At 40.5% G+C, this 16,817-nt stretch overlaps 1 protein-coding gene across 8 annotated transcripts in view; it reads right to left on the bottom strand.

Moving 5' to 3' along the window:
* The window catches only part of CFAP43 (cilia and flagella associated protein 43), a 104,785-nt gene that overhangs the window by 40,532 nt on the left and 47,436 nt on the right, over positions 1-16,817 (bottom strand). For 5 of the 8 annotated variants that reach the window (XR_009005725.1, XM_007172089.2, XM_007172091.2 and 2 more), the window contains 8 exons: positions 16,673-16,776; positions 13,005-13,145; positions 12,016-12,188; positions 10,730-10,879; positions 8,543-8,673; positions 6,433-6,580; positions 3,840-3,941; positions 3,003-3,080 (listed from right to left, as the gene is read on the bottom strand). Coding sequence is in view for 7 of the 8 variants with exons in the window: in XM_007172089.2 (XP_007172151.1) it covers positions 3,003-3,080; positions 3,840-3,941; positions 6,433-6,580; positions 8,543-8,673; positions 10,730-10,879; positions 12,016-12,188; positions 13,005-13,145; positions 16,673-16,776 (1,027 nt within the window). In the remaining variant the exon portion in view is untranslated. The remainder of the gene's footprint in view (positions 1-3,002; positions 3,081-3,839; positions 3,942-6,432; positions 6,581-8,542; positions 8,674-10,729; positions 10,880-12,015; positions 12,189-13,004; positions 13,146-16,672; positions 16,777-16,817) is intronic. The other 3 variants (XM_007172090.2, XM_007172092.2, XM_057531466.1) reach the window with 3 other exon arrangements.

Genomic DNA, 16,817 nt, shown 5'->3' with positions numbered 1-16,817 from the left:
ACTACTGAGCCCGCATGCCACAACTACTGAAGTCCGTGCGCCTAGAGCCCGTGCTCCACAACAAGAGAAACCACCGCAATGAGAAGCCCGCGCACCACAACAAAGAGTAGCCCCCGCTCGCCGCAACTAGAGAAAGCCCGCGCACAGCAACGAAGACCCAACGCAGCCAAAATAAATAAAATAAATAAATTTATATTAAAAAAAATAAAAAGGCACAGTATAAAAGTTGAGACAAAACAGAAAATATTTGTAGTATATTGGGTTGAACCATATAAAACAGCAATCTCGTGTGGTTCAACCTAATAATAAGGGCTACCTCCAGATTTGCCCAATGCACGCCTCCATGCTCTTTTCCTCTTCCAGCTGAGTGGGATGAGATCAAGCAAGGCAACCTCAGAAGCCATGTGCTAGAGACAGCAGAGTCTCTGTCAGCTTGGGTCTCTGAATGACTGCATGGAACAGAGCAGCTGCTGACCTGAACACCTACCCAGAATGACTATACAGGGAAGAAATAAATTTCTCATCCCTATGCCATTATATTTTTGGAGTTTGTTTGTTATCATAGCTTAGCTAACACTAATTATTATAAAGAAATATAAGTTAAAAATAAAAATAAAGAACTTCTACAATCAACAAGAAAAAGGCCAGCAACCCGATAGAAAAATTGGCAAAGGACATGAACAGGGAATTTATAGAAGAGGAAGTTAAGTCTTCAGAGTTATGAAAAGATGTTCAACCTCATTAGTAATCAGGGAGACAAAAATTAAGGGGAGGAAATTACTAAAGAAATAATTAAAGAACATTTCCCAGACTTGAAAGAGAAAGGTTTCTTGTTAAAAGTGCTCCAGTGCCTAGCACATGAAAGAGACAAGAAAGCCCAAACAAACTAGGGTCCTGGTATGAAACAGAATGACACACTCAAATGGCATAAATGGGGAGAGGGACCTTTAAAACAGATTTGGCATGGTAAGGGAAATCAGCAAGGCATGATAAAGCACCTCAGGCGAGCAACCACGGGAAGCTATCACCACTCCCAGGTCTGAAAGGAAAGGATGGGAAGTGGTTACTAGAACCTGGGGAGATCAGTAGCTGTAGGAGAGGGCTAGCAGTCACTGCCAACTCATAATACCACAGAGAGGAAACTGGAGAAATAAAGACCCTGACCTTGTCTTCTCCTGCCCCTTGATCGTCTGCTGATGCCACTCACTGTCTAAACCCAAACAGAAGACAGAGGCAAGAGAGCTCACTGATGCCATCCACAGAGGCCAGCCTCTTGGGGCTAGGAGCAGGGTGAAAAAGGGTGAAGAGTATGTCTGCACCAGCAAATCAAGAATATCCATCAAAGGTATGAAGGTGCACATTGTAAAATTTCCAAACACCAGAGAAAAAGAAAGGATCCTGTAAGTTTCCAGAGATAAAAATCTGGTTACCTAGAGAACTGGGAATCAAAAAGATATTGAATTCTCTAAAGCAAACACTGAAAGCTAAAAGACAATGGAGCAAGTCTTCAAAATTCTGAGGGTAAATCATTGTATTTGAGAAAAACCACATCTCAAAAAATGTACCTCCTATGTACCCTTTCTCAAGAACAGAGCCAAAGCATTGTACATCTCTAGGGGGTAGGCACCACTCACACTGTATTACATTTGAATGACACTAGCACAGCTGCATGATAAATGATGTTCCCAAGTATGGGCCTGCACAGCAGTCCTGCTTAGAAAGCTGCTGGAAGATGCACACCAAGAAGACAAAGAAAAGCACACAGGACTCTGGAAACATGGGCTCTAACTCAGGAGGCAGGTGAGACAATTTCCCAGGAAGATGGACAAGAGAAGTCCCTAGAACAGCAGCTGTGTGCCTGGTCTAGAGAGCAAGGTGTGTAGACTAGCGCTGGAAGATAGAAAGCTCTAGAAGGGAGGTCCCACACACACACACAAAAATGCACTGACAGATTGATTACCTCAGGTATCTAGCATTTTGAGAGAGTTTGAATAGAAAGGCTTAATCTAAAACAAAGGCAATTATTAATTCCAGGAAAAATTAAGTTGTAAAAATGGAAATGTAATCATAATATAACATGTGGCTCAGCTTTGAAGAATATTTATATAATTATAATAGTGTACCTACTGAGTATTGATTTATGTGCATACAGTAGTGGTGGAGGGTGTAAAAGAAACTGAGTACTCATCTTCCATACCAGAAAGCCCACAACGAGTGTCAAAATAGAAATATCAAGAAATAGCAGTATTAAGAAGACCATTACAAAGATGGAGGTAAATATCCAAACAAAAAGTCTGAAAAAACTGAAAACATTTACCTCAGGATTGCAGGAATCATAGTGAAGAAAAGTAGAGCAGGTGCTGCCAGAAAAACATTTTTAAAAATTTATTATTTATTTTTGGTTGCATTGGGTCTTTGTTGCTGTGCGCGGGCTTTCTCTAGTTGCGGCAAGCAGGGGCTGCTCTTCGTTGTGGTGCGCAGGCTTCTCACTGCGGTGGCTTCTCTTGTTGCGGAGCACGGGCTCTAGGCACACGGGCTTCAGTAGTTGTGGTTCGTGGGCTCTAGAGCACAGGCTCAGCAGCTGTGGCACACGGGCTTAGTTGCTCCGCGGCTTGTGGGATCTTCCCAGACCAGGGCTCGAACCCGTGTCCCCTGCACTGGCAGGCGGGTTCTTAACCACTGCGCCACCAGGGAAGCCCCAAAAACATTATTTTAAATTACATAACTCTGTATTATTTAATTTGTAAAAATGTAAATGTATAACTTTGACAAAAATAAGTATTAAAGACAGTATTTGGGGAAGACAGGGAAGAAAACCACTGTTCATATGTTGTATGGTAAGATAAAAATTATACCCTATTAAAGCGCCCCAGAAAACTAAGCTTACAGGCAGAGAAAAAAATGGGGTGTAGTGTCTCATGCTGGGTTGAACAAAATAAAGTTCAAAACGTAATTTTAGACCCAGGGCCAAACGTATTAGTATATGGAATCGCAACACTTACAGTTTTAGCAAGTGCTTTGATCCCTCTTTTTATCTCTTTCCTTTTGTTGGAAAACAGTTTAACCTCGTTTTTGATGGCCTGGAATGGAGAAAGTACATCATTTAAACAAGCAACAGGGATGACAGCGAGATGATAGATACATATGTACATACTTAGATACATAGATAGCACTTCCCTAGAAACAGAAATAAGGAAAAAAATTAAAGACTGATAATATAAAGTGTACATGAAATAATACCACTGCAATACTTTGCTTAAGTCTAAATTGCTACTATGTAAGTGGCCACTGAAGCAACTTGGAACTGAGGTCAATGATAAGGCCAACAGAAAGAAAATAATCTAGTGAAAAATTAAAGAACAGTTGATAACAGAAAACTAGTCTGCTATTTTATTGGGAACTTGAGTGCGACTAGATAAGCAGGCTAAATCCAGACACAAGCTGCCACCTATGTCACCTTTCTGCACATCAGAAGCCACAATGTCTCTTCTGTTCCGGGCCCACCCCTTTTATTTAAGCCTACCTTGTCGCATCCCCCCAAATGTACTTCAGCATGAGGTATCTTAGTTCATTCTTTGCTTTGGCCTACCTGGACACTTTTCTCGGGTTTCGTATTAGCCTAAGTACAGCACTTAAAGCTCATATAACTTAATCTAAAAGACTGGGCCGTGTTTAGTGTGTTTGCCTGCTTTCAGGGAAGGTACACTTATACGATGTAATGGTCTGCCAAGTAGGATCTCTTTCCACTTTCTAACTTTCCAAGGGGTTTCACAGGAAACTAATCTATTTGGCACCCCTACAAAGCATTATTTCAAACTTCTCTCATGTTTTATAAATACCTCTTGGCTTTTTTGTTGTATCCAGGGAATTTCCGCCGTATTATCAACTTTGACTAATTCCTCTTGTAATGAGTCAACGCTTAACCTCACATTCTCATTTATCTTAGAAGAAGACAGACATATCTTAAATTAAAAATTCATCAAGTTCTCCTCCCACCCTACTTCATTTAATTGCTTTGAATCCCTCTTCACTTGTTGCATTTTAAAATATACTACCAAGCATTTTGCCTGCTCAAGATGTAAGGTTTAGTTAATTTTATTCCTTCCATTCTGTGCTTGTATCAGCCACACTTTTCACTGAGAAAGCAGCAATGATCAGACAGGTCACACGTTCACCAGATCACTCTTGGCCTTCTTCCTGTTACTGTAGACCAAATGCTGCTGCCTATCGAGGCCTGCCCCACCATTTGTGCTTAGGATCTTAATCTTTTCCTCCTTCTTGAAGGCTTCGCACTTAAAAGAAATTTCCATCACCCTTCTGCATCATCCATTTCTGCCTTCTACTGAATCTTTCCCTACAGTATCTAAACATGCTCTGGAATCTCCTGTCCCAGGAAAGCTACTCTCCACTGACCACCACATTCCCCTTTAGCTGCCGCCCTATTTCTGTGCTCCCCTTTGCAGCAAAAAATCTTGAAAGAGTTTGGAATGTCACACTCTGCTGGTTCTCCTGCAACCTCACTGGCTGCCCCTTCTCAATCTCCTTCACCTCCCTGAACTCTTCTCCTGGAGTTCTAGAAGTTGCTCTATCTTGGTCCCCTTCTGTTTCTCACCATCCACTCTTCCATGATGATCTTACTCAGCTTTATGGCTTTAAATTCCATTCATATGCCCTTGACTCTCAAATCAACATCCCGAGTCCTGGACTCTCCCCAGAACATCTACACAATGGCGTACTTGGTATCTCGCTTGGATGTCTAACAGTATTCTCATGCTCAGTCCAGGGAACTGATTTTAGATTCCCTTCTTTCTCCCCACAGTGGCTCCCCTCCTCACAGTCTTCCCCTTCTCTGTGAATGGTACCTTCTTCTACATAGTTCTTCAAGTAAAAAATCTAGGAGTCATCCTTGAGTCCTTTCTTTCCCTTTCCCTCTATGTCCAATTCATCAGAAGTTCTGTCAACTCTACCTCTACAAACTGCCTGGAAACTACCACCTCTCCACAACACTGTTGCACCTCTATCACTGGCACCTAAGCCTTCTAACTCCTTTTCTGCTTCTACTCTCGTGTAGAAGAGAAGGAATCATTCTCCACACAGCGGAAGTAATCATTTCAAAAACGTAAATAAGATCTTGTAAATCCTCTACTCAGAACACTTTAATAGGTTCTCATTACATGTAAAATTATGTCCAAATGCTACCTGGTTTACAAAGCCCTTCTTTACCTGTTTCTTTCCCACCTCCAGGACCTTATCCCCTACCACTCTGTCCCTTGCTCACTTCAGCTGCACAGGCCTTTTTTAGGTCTTCAAACGTGCCAAGCTCTTTCTCCCTCTACCCTGAGTGCTTGCCCACATATTGGCACATTTCTCATAAGTCAGATCACAGCCTTTCTCCGTGGAGGGGCTATTCCAGCCAAACACTACCACACCAAACCATTTTTATTTAGTAAATAGATCTTGTTACTACCTAATGTTTTCTTATTTATTTGATTATTTATCTATCTCTCTCTGCTCACACCCAACCCCCAATTAGCATGTAAGCTCCATGAAAGCAGAAACTTTTCCTATTTTTTCATGCCTGTATCCCCCAGAGTCCAGCACTTTGTAGGCACTCGATAAATATTTGTTAAATGATTGAGTGAATAAATGTTCTCTGGCTAGACACATCCTAAATAATGTATGTGATGTAAAAGTATAGAGAGACTAGTTTGAACAAGCGCCAGAATTGTAGTAGATTTTTTTTTTCAAGCAAGCACAGACAGATCTTGTACTATGGTTTAAATGAGATCTGAAATGTGATATTTGTGATTGTTTTGAGAAAGGCTGAATATTTTCTCTTAAATGTAGTGCATGCTCTTTTTGAAAATAATGAGATACCTAGATAAAGAGGAATATTACTAAAATATCTGCTAAAAGAAAACCACAAACTGAAAACTGATATCTGATTTAGAGAGGAAGGAAGGAAGGAAGGAAAGAAAGAAGGAAGGAAAAAAAGAAGGAAAGAGGGACTTCCCTGGTGGTGCAGTGGTTAAGAATCCGCCTGCCAATGCAGGAGGCAGGGGTTCGAGCTCTGGTCTGGGAAGATCCCACATGCCGCGGAGCAACTAAGCCCCTGCGCCACAAGTATTGAGCCTGTGTTTTAGAGCCCGCGAGCCACAACTACTGAGCCCGCATGCCACAACTCCTGAAGCCTGCACACCTAGAACCCATGCTCTGCAACAAGAGAAGCCACCGCAATGAGAAGCCCGTGCACCACAAGGAATAGTAGCCCCCGCTAGCCACAACTAGAGAAAGTCCGTCCACATGCAGCAACGAAGACCAAGTGTGGCCAAAATAAATAAATAAATAAATAAAATTAAAAAAAAAAAAAAAAAAGGAAAGAAAGGAGGGAGGGAGGAAGGAAGGAGAAAGAAAACTATAGTGAAACTCAACTGCATGTTCAGGTTCTGATCCCAAATCCAAGGAATCTTTTTTTGCTAGACTTAAATAATCATTCTCCTCATCCATGGTGTTCTTCAGGTAAGTTGAAAGTTGCTGGCTATATTCAAGAATTTCATTGGCTAAGTTTCCTCCAAACTGCCTATATTAATAAAAAAGAAAACACATAGGCTACAAAATCACAATTTGAAAAAGACACATTTAGCAGTGTTATTTCCAGATACCTAACCATTTCTACACAAAGAAATATGTGGATAGTTCTCCGCAGTGCCCTGTAGTTATTAGGACTCTGCTTCTTAGAGGACAGTACTTTCATGGGCTCCAGGACATGACAAACTTCTTGACCTCCCTGGGGTCATCTCTCTTCACTCTGTCCCCATACCCTTACCCTACATGCCCGCTGTACCCATCTGCCCCGGTCATTGCACAGAAGAGCCACTGCTCTGGTTGAACCCTCAGAGATAGTAGGTGCTGTGCTGCTTCACATATATAATCACATTACCACATTCAGTCCTCATAGCCCCCACCCCACACTCAGGAAAGTATTATTACTTCCACTCAATACACCAGGGCATTTCAAACTTCAGGCACATCAGCATGGCCTGGAGGGTTTGTTAAAACAGATTCCTGGGCCCCACCCATAGAGATTCTGATTCGAAAAGCTGGATGAGGCCCAAGAATATGCATTTCTAATAAGCTCACAGGTGCTGCAGATCCCACCTTGAATAACATGGTTATAGATGATTTAGAGGGGTTGTCAGGTGCCTAAGATCATAAGTGCTGGACCAAGTTTTCAAATTCAACTTTTTTTGAGTCAGAGGTCCATGAGATTAACTGCCAATGGATGGAAATGACCTCACTGCCGTAAATAGGGCTCCAGAACATGTTTGCTGTTGCCTGAAATGCTATGTGATCCCTTACTACAAAGAATGCATTAGGATTTATATAGTGAGATACAGGTTAGTGTTTTATTCAGGATTCCACGTATAAAATGGGCATGATGATACAGTCAGTCGTCAAATGGGTCTTTGAAGTAAGTGGCGACCAAAATTGCTATGATATAGAATCTCCATAATATGTAACATTTCACAGTGTCACTGAGATACGCCATGTTTTATTATTGTTTTGCTCACAGGAGGCACCGTGAAATAGTATTTTTGTGGAAATGAATTGCACATTGACTAGTGACGTGCATCGGCAGATCAAACAAGGTAACATTTCAAGTCCAGGGTGTCACCTTCATGTTCTCTATGCCCTGGCCATTATCTGTATGCTTGGCTAATATTTGTTTATTTAGGATTTTAATTTTAGTCTAAGCAAAGTCTAAATAATTTAATATTGTCTAGGCAAAGTCTAATTAGGAAAGTAAACGTGTATGTGTTTACAGATACATACATACCTATGTCAGGTTTTTTAGGGATAAATAGGAGTTTTAAAAATGATCTACTGTTCAGAATTGTCCTCATTCCTTGTCCTCCTCCAACAGATGTTATGACAGGGAGGACTGGTCACTTCATAGGTCTTAACTGGGTCTTTTTATTTTTTGTATTTTGATGCTTTGACATCTGGGGTCTTGCTAATAACCTTGGAGGAAATGCCCCTCCCAGGACCAGCAATTCATAGATATGGTAAACAACTCATCTGGAGTTCACCTCTCAAATGCAAACCCACCAACTCAGAGCCCACATCCCCAACCAACCAAATCCTCTATTGGGCTTTCACACTTGGGGCCACTATTTCTATCCTAATCATCCCTGGGTCAAGTACCAGAAAACTAGCAGCAGCCCCTATGGCCCAGAACCCACTGAAATTATCCAAACTAGTCAATCCTAAACCTGCCTGCTCCTTCCCATAGAAACCATAATGAAGACACTTGCCCACATTTCCCTGCTCCCTCTGCCCCCTTACCCTCCCTGGTGCTTCTCCATGTGCCCCCCCCCCCCATAGCATGGCATATCCCCTCCTCTTGGGATCATTAGTATAACAATCTTTTCAATGGCAGTTGTCTCCTGTTGTGTTGGCCTTGCTATTACCTAAATAATAACAACATATTTATTTTAAAACACCGTATCATGTGAGGTTGCTTACTGTATACTGTACTTACCTCCATCTCAGGTTAACAAGGGTGCTGTCATCCTTCCCATTCACCAGAATGCTTTGTCCATCCATTGAAATTCTCACCGATTGAATTCCATGCCCCTGGTGAGAATGACTCCGACACCAAACAAACGTTTCCTTAATAGTTTTAGGAACAAAGTACAGAAATTACAAATGTGATTCTACAACATGGTTTTTCTAAGGGGGTTACGTGCACTTTTGTTTGTGGATAAACCTTTTTCTATTTGTTAACAGCATTTTAGTTGGTATGGAGTAGCCTCTTAATAATACATAGCACTGAAAATTCCTAGTACAAAATACATTCACCAGTACTGGTTTGTTCTCCCTTCTGTGTAATATGGAAGAAGAGGGATTATTATCATCAATTTATAATAGGAAAATCAGACACAGAGAGGTGAATGGACTTGCTGAAGACTACAAGAAGAGGCCTTGAGCAAGCAGTGCGGGCAAATTCAGATGCCTTCAAGGATTAGGCAAGTTCCCTTTACGTGCAGAGGCTGAGTGTGATGAGAGAAGGTGATGGGTTCTGTGAAGAATGACAGAGGATGCCAATTAAACCAGTTTAATTAGAACACGAACAAATCACTAACTGGTACACAGTGCAATGGTTTAAACTTTTTGACTAAAAACTGAGATTTCTTTGTCACACTAGTTATCAACCATGATGCCTTTAAAAATTTTTTAATTTTTTGAATAGGCAATATATTCAAATGTTTCAAAATTTAAAAACTATAGAAGAGTATGCAGTGAAATCTCCTTTCTGCCCCCATTCCCCAACACCTCCCAAAGGCAATCAATATTATTAGTACCTTCAATATCCTTTCAGAGTTGTTTTAATGTACATAAACAGATTTTTATACAAACAATTTTTAACATAAATTGTAGCATAATACATATATTACACACCTTGCCTTTCCTCCTTAACAATATATCTTGGGATTCTTTCCATATCGTTTCATAAAGATTTCCTCATTCTGTATTACAGCATAATATTCCATACTTTATTTATATACTGTTTATGTACCATTATTTATTTATCCAGTCCTCTGATGATGGACATTAGGTTGCTTTTACAAACAGTACTGCCATGAATAACCTCCTATATGAGGTACTTTGCATAGAATCACCCAGAAAAACTCTGACATCTTGCCACTATCAGTTGTAGCGTACATTTACAAATCATTTGAATAAGAGACAATGTAGCAAAGTTTGCACATTGTTCACCTAAAAATAATTTCTAAGGGATTTAAGATTTTTCCTATATAATAATAATATCACTTTTGCCCAACTGTATTCCAAATATGCTTTCTTGAACAAGTGAGCAAGGAGAGCTGGATATGCACAGCCAGGGCCCAGTTTACCTGTGGCCCCATGGGAGAGTGTCATGCGGGGTGATTGTGATGCTTCAGGTGTGTGGGGTAGATCCCTGGGTAAAAATAACTGACTGAATTAAATTAAATTGATAACCAGTACTACTTGGTCTCAAAACCTAGAAAAGGATCTTTCACTTTTTTGGGAGAGGAAACTATTTTCATTTTTTCAGAGATCTGAGAAAAATGGAAATCAGAAATGGTAGTGGTACTGGTGACGTCGAGGTCTGCAAGTGATAGGGGAGGACTCAGTAAGGGCCACACCCTTCTCCCTTATGCTCTTCTAGCATCACATGAAGAGTCAGGTGGGGGGGTGGCAGCAACCAGCCTAGAGGCCCTCCAGGCCAGGGAGCTAGCCGTAATCAACCTTTGGTTTGCACAGCAATTCATTATTTCCAAAGAAGTTTTGCATGTACCCTCTCACCAGCTCTCACCAGAATCCCACAGGGTGAGAGCAAGCAAGGCTTCCCTAAAATTGCAGAGGAGCAGTTGAAGTTCAGTGAGGCTCAGTGAGTTTCCAAGACACACAGTAAGTGGTGATGGAGCTGGGCTGGAGCTCACCTACTGTATCCCAGCCCCGTGTTCCTTCTTTGCAAGATCTCAGTCTATTTGTTGGCGTTTCCTCCCTTAGAGACTCAAACCTTAGCACATAAATACACCCAGTGTTGGAATCAGTAACACCATTAGGGCTAAATAAGTTGTGAGTCAATTAACTTAAGAGTTCCAATTCCTATTGTAAGAGCTTTTGTTCCTTATATGAGATCAAGACACACATCCCATAACTGAAAAAAAAAGGAGTTTACCAAAGTATGAATATCTCGGATACACAGAATTCCACATTTAGCTATTGTTATGAGCCACAATCCATGTGGAGACAGAGAGAGCATTCCAGGTCCGTATTGTTTGCTTTGTACTTTTTGGTATGACTTAAGAATGCAAATACCACTATGTTCCTGCCAAAGAAAATGACCACATTATAGAAAAGATCAGGGGAGCGGTAACTTGGGGTTTGCAGTTGTGCATATATAGTCAGATTCAAATCCAAAATCACTGTCATTGGAAATAAACTGATACGTGATAAAGTGGGCACCTGTATTTGCACCACATTTTCCATCTCTGATTGCAAGGAGAAGTTCGTTTTGGCCAACTAAGAAAAGTCTTCTTTGTATATTAGCTACTATTAAAACTCCCAGCCTACAACTGACAATCTTTATTTCTCACTAATCCATTTCATATACCCCTGTGCTCAAGTCAAAATAAATGAGTCAATTTCCCCCCATGTTTCTCATGTATGCCCACCTTCAAACCTCTGCATGTGTTGTGACTTTTGTCTGGAATGCCCTTCCCCATCCCATCCCCACCAATGTGGCCCCCCTCCCTACATCAGGAACCCCACCTCCCTGCCAAGATTGTACGCAATATTTCTCATGTCTAAATCTGACCTATTCTTCAAACTCCAGTGCAAATATTACTTCCACCTGGAAGCTTTTCTTGAATCCTCCTTACGATAAACCATTTCTTCTGTCTCTGAATGCCTTTGTCTCAGACCTTGCTGACGTTGTCTACTCTGGGAGAGAAGCCCTTTGACTGAAGGATTTAGAAAAGGAAGGGTGATAGATAATCTGGGTCAGTGTATGTAGCAGGAAATGACACAGTATGGGAGAAGTTTGAAGAGAGTATGATGAAAGGATGCCAGAAACATAGTTTAGGTATTTTGTGCAATTTTCTTTAGGACTCAGGTACAAAGTTCCACCGAAAATCATCAATCCTGTAGCTCCTGACACCTGTGGAATAGATTTTCTAATGATAGATTCTTTAAAAATAGTTTTGAAAGGCATTAAACTAATATCGTGTCGTCTGCACTTTTATCTGACAAGTATGATGTTGTAAGTGTGAGGTTGCTCAAATGTATTTTATGATGAATTAACAAATCATTCTAACATATATCTAATTCAAAGAAATTATGTTACTATAATAAAGACATTTGTTAACTGGACTAGAGTGTTAAAGCATGGATCACGTCTAATTGATACAATGTGTCAATCTTGACGGCTAAGAAAAATGATAGCACGCTTAAGCTTTGACATACTTTTTCAGGAAGAAGATAGCTGCAGATGTATGGCACTTGGTTACAGAAGCCATATATTCGGTTACTTTGAAAGTTCAAGACAGCGGAGGACAGAGTGTGCTCTATCTCATACACGAACTTATGAATGAAGGCATCTCTCAGCCTCCCTTGTTCATCAGTAAAGCTTGCAGAAACTATAAGATTTGGGGAAGAAGAGAAATCACTTGCACCATATATTGATTTTATTTTTAAAAAATTGTTATGAAAACTATGGAAAGCAAAATAAAAAAGTTAAATGCTCAATTAATGTAGAAACTATTAGGAGATAAAAATGATTGGAAAGCAACTTGGCTCCGTTAGAAATACTTGAGTATTAAATGACTAAGAGTGAGTAAAATATCTTTTATAAAGCCTTGGTTAATTTTATCAGTTAAGTAGAGACACAGCATTAAAAGAAACTCATGATGGTCTAGAGAGTCTTAAGACACAAAAGTACTTTGAGGTTTTTGACTCTCTTATACTCTATATATTTGCAAAATAGCTAACCAGATATATTTGTTATCTATTGATAAAACAAAGAAAGTGTCTATTTTATCAGACCTTTTTATCCCAAAAGCTTTCTTTATAATTTTATCAGTGAAAGTAACTACACAGTAACCTATCTGAATTTGACTATGTATGTTTAAGGCTACAAAAAAGAGACATCACAAAATGACAAATCGATTTGACAAAAGTGACAGTTGATCCTGTTTTTTCTCTGATAATAAGACAGATTCATATGAATGACAGGACCTAGAGGACAGTCCACATTTCACGTTATTTAGCAGCCACATCAAGTTCACTTTGTAAGACACAGAAAAGGTGGTGGCCATTTTAACCTCTTCACATGTTAAAAGGAAAAAAAATGCTATCACCAGAAAAAAAAAAAAAAAAAAAAAAAAGAAGGAAAGCTATAGCAGCTATTCAACTGGATGCCCAGGACAGAATTTGTTGCTCATTTTTTTCTTTACCTTGTGGTAGTATTTTAGGCAGAGTAAATATTTCCAGCCTGCTTCTTCCTGTTTCTGGAAGTGGGGAAAGCACCATCACTTCTACTACATCTGTTTCCAAAGGAGACACTGTGGATATTTGTAAAATGCCTTTGCCCACCTCTGAAAGCAAATGGAAATCAACACCACAAGTCATCGTTGATAAGTTTATAGAATATTTTATACTCCCAGGTAAGATATCACATTATAGAACTGCCTTCACTAAATCTTTAGATCCAAATTTATTTACTGGATATTTAAGTGACCTTTAAACATAAGTGATGGAAACATTTTTGATGAACAGATGGGGGCTTCTCCATATTAGATGTCTGGGTTGGCAGATTCAATCCAGCTCGGTTGGACTCAGCTTCTTTCCAGCCAGAGAGGCCTCCAGAGTCTGCCATGTCCACCCCGCTCTGCATGCTCTGGCCTCTTGAATGTCCACTCCAGCCATCTGCCCATTCCTGATACTGAATAAACTCAGGCATCAGTGTTCTTTGCATTTGTAGTCAAGGTTTTGCAGGTGTGGTGGGATTACACATGCCTTTGTGAGTTTGTCCTCCAGAAACCCAGGTAATCTGACCTCTGCAAGGTGCTTGGGGCCCACCTTGGATTCTCTCCAGATTCACTACTGCCACTCTCCCCAGGGACTGTTCAGCATGTGTCCACTTTCTCAGGCCCCATCTCAGCCCCTCCCCTCAGGTGTTCACTGGATGACCTTTCCTCTTACTTAACGAGGAAGACAGAAAACATCTGACACAAACTTGACCTCAACTTTCTTATCCTGAATCTCACATTTTCTCTCTGTTTGTTCCCATCTTCCCGCTTCATTTCTTGACATTTTTGTAGGAACAAAATGTAACCCTTTCCATCTGTGATTTTGAGCCCACACCTCCAATATCCTATTACACCACATGCTATCAATTACCTCTTTTAATTTTCTTGTGTCTTGTATGGCTTCCCCTATTCAGTCCTCAAGACTCCCCTATCTTCAAATTAGGACCTTCCTTCAACCCTGCTAATTCTAATTCTCTTTTAGAAGTTACTAATTCTCTTTTCTCCACTGCAAACTTCTAAGAACAGAAGTTGCTACTTACTGACTTCCTTTTCTGACCTCCACTCCCTCCTGAACCTCTTTGTCTCTCTGTTCCAGAGGAGTAGCTGTCCCTGGGCTCACACAGTGACTGCCTCATCCTAGCCCTCACCCCACTCACACTTCTGCCACAATCCACCCCTTCACGTAGCCTTCCTTCTTCAAGCTCTTCCTCGAGTGGATGACTCCCAGTTCTCTCTTTACTCTGGCCCATCCTTAGTTTTCTTCACGGCCTTGTCTTCCTCTGCCCACAACGTCAGAGTAGGTAGCTTTTCCCATCCCACACTCTGACTGACCAGATATGTTGAAAAATGTAACATTTAGGCAGGACTGGTACCCATTCTGAGGTCAGCCATAGGTCCTACCACACTCCATGTCATCTAATTTACATACTTAGGTTACCTGTTTGACCTCATTAAACAACTGGATTTGCTTCAACTCTGTCTTAAACCATCTCATCAGCTTCCATGATTTCAAGATCAGACTTCTATCATTAAACTTTGAACTACAAATCTTCATTTCCAAATTTATGGTAAAGATTCCCAAATGAAGAGTTTATTGGCTTCAACTCTACAGAGCTTGTCAGCTTACCCTATCCCTCTACCTCCATACTTTTCTTTTTTCCTGAGTTTTTACTTCAATTGATGACAGCACAAACTTCCACCATCCAGGTTAGAAACTTTGAAGTCATTGCTGATCACTCCCTTCCACATATAATCAATTATCAAGTCCTACCAATTCCATCACTCAGAGCTGTCCCCTCCTTTCTCTTCCCATGACTGCTGCATGGGCTCGTGCATTGTGGATAAGATCACAAGCCCTGAAGCCGGTCTTCCTGAGTCTGAGTCCTGGCTCCACCACCACCTACCTTCATGGCTTTGAACAAATACTTAACCTCATTGTGTCTCAGTTGTCTTATGTTTAAATTGGGCATAACAGTAGTCTCTACCTCATAAAAGTTGTCTGTAAGAATTAAATGAATGAACACGTGCCAAGTACTTAGAATACTGTCTATCACATGGTAAGGAATCTCTCAATAAATGTTGGCTATTGTTATGATTAATATCATTTCTTGCCTAAGTTACTATAATATTATAGTTTCCTAACTTGTCTTTTTTATTCCATTCTCTTGCCTTTCTGCTCCAGCCTTCACAGTGATGCCAGAGTCGTCCTCTAAAAACCACGTCAAATCACACCAGTCACATCTTGAAAACATCTGATGATGTGTCATTAACTACAGAACAAAGTCCAGACTCCTTGGAATGATGTTCAGCGTGCTCCACTTCCTTTCAGACTTTGTCACCATGATCATCATCTAGTAAACTCTTATTTACCTGTTACACCAGACTTCTTACCATTCCAAGTGCCTTTGCTGAAACTTTTGTCCCAAGCTAGAATACCAACAAGCCCCATCCTCCACTACTTTAAGTCTTTGGAAAACTCTCCCCCAGTCCTCTGTGCCACCCCATTACTTCCACTCCTTTCTTCACACATGGCAGAATTAATTGCTTCTTCCCCTGAGCCTACGCAGCTCTCTGCTATTCCTCTTCCACTAAATTGTCTCCTTGACCTTTCCATGCTCCCACAGAGCCTAGGTTCAGCATCTTACACCTAGCAGGCACTCAATTTTTAAAAATCAATACATAGGGCTTCCCTGGTGGCGCAGTGGTTGAGAATCTGCCTGCTAATGCAGGGGACACAGGTTCGAGCCCTGGTCTGGGAAGATCCCACATGCCGCGGAGCAACTAGGCCTGTGAGCCACAACTACTGAGCCTGCGCGTCTGGAGCCTGTGCTCCGCACCAAAAGAGGTCACGATAGTGAGAGGCCCGCGCACTGCGATGAAGAGGGGCCCCCGCTTGCCGCAACTAGAGAAAGCCCTCGCACAGAAACGAGGACCCAACACAGCCAAAAATGAATAATTAACTAATTAATTAATTACAAAAAAAATCTAACAGAAAACGGAATATTGTGCAAAGGACAGGAGCACATTATTAAAAAAAATCAATACATAGATTTTAAAATATACATACATATTTGGTATGTAAAGCCAGAAAGAAAAGTATTAGTTCTTATTATTTATCACCTAAGTGCTATCTCACCTACCACATCTGTGGTTTACCTGGGCATTTGGATGCACATTACTGCAAAAGCTGGATGTCATTTTGTTTAAAGAGGAAACTCTAAAGATGCATGGAACAAAACTTTCTTTAGATATCTTAATTAAATAGAGATCAAATGTTATTTAAAAAGTATTTCATGGATAAACCAACCCAACATTCCTTTGTAGTAACATTAGAAACATTTAGCCATTTCATTAATTCATTAATTGATTCAAGAAGATTTATTTACCATCAACTATGTACCAAGTACATGTACCGAAACCTCTACATATGATGTGGGAATTCTCTTAAGTAACTTTGAACAGTTATTTAAATGTCTCTGTTTTAGAAAACATGCTATAAGTAATTGTTTCACCATAGCCCCATTTTCACAACTTTAAATTCTTTGGAATAAAGTGACCAATATTTTAAGTTAATAAGCATTCTACGTAAGTACCTATGAATCCAAGAATCTGAAATAAGCTTGAGGGTTTGGCATTGATAACAAAGACGTGTCCTTCTGATGTTCCAGCTAATAGATACATTCCTCTCTGGTCATACCTAGAAAAGAAGAAATCTGATTGTCAGATTCTACTTGTTTC

The sequence above is a fragment of the Balaenoptera acutorostrata genome, chromosome 16 (assembly GCF_949987535.1).
Source record: "Balaenoptera acutorostrata chromosome 16, mBalAcu1.1, whole genome shotgun sequence".
In the NCBI taxonomy this organism is placed as follows: domain Eukaryota; kingdom Metazoa; phylum Chordata; class Mammalia; order Artiodactyla; family Balaenopteridae; genus Balaenoptera; species Balaenoptera acutorostrata.
This window is presented reverse-complemented; position numbering and strand designations above follow the sequence as displayed.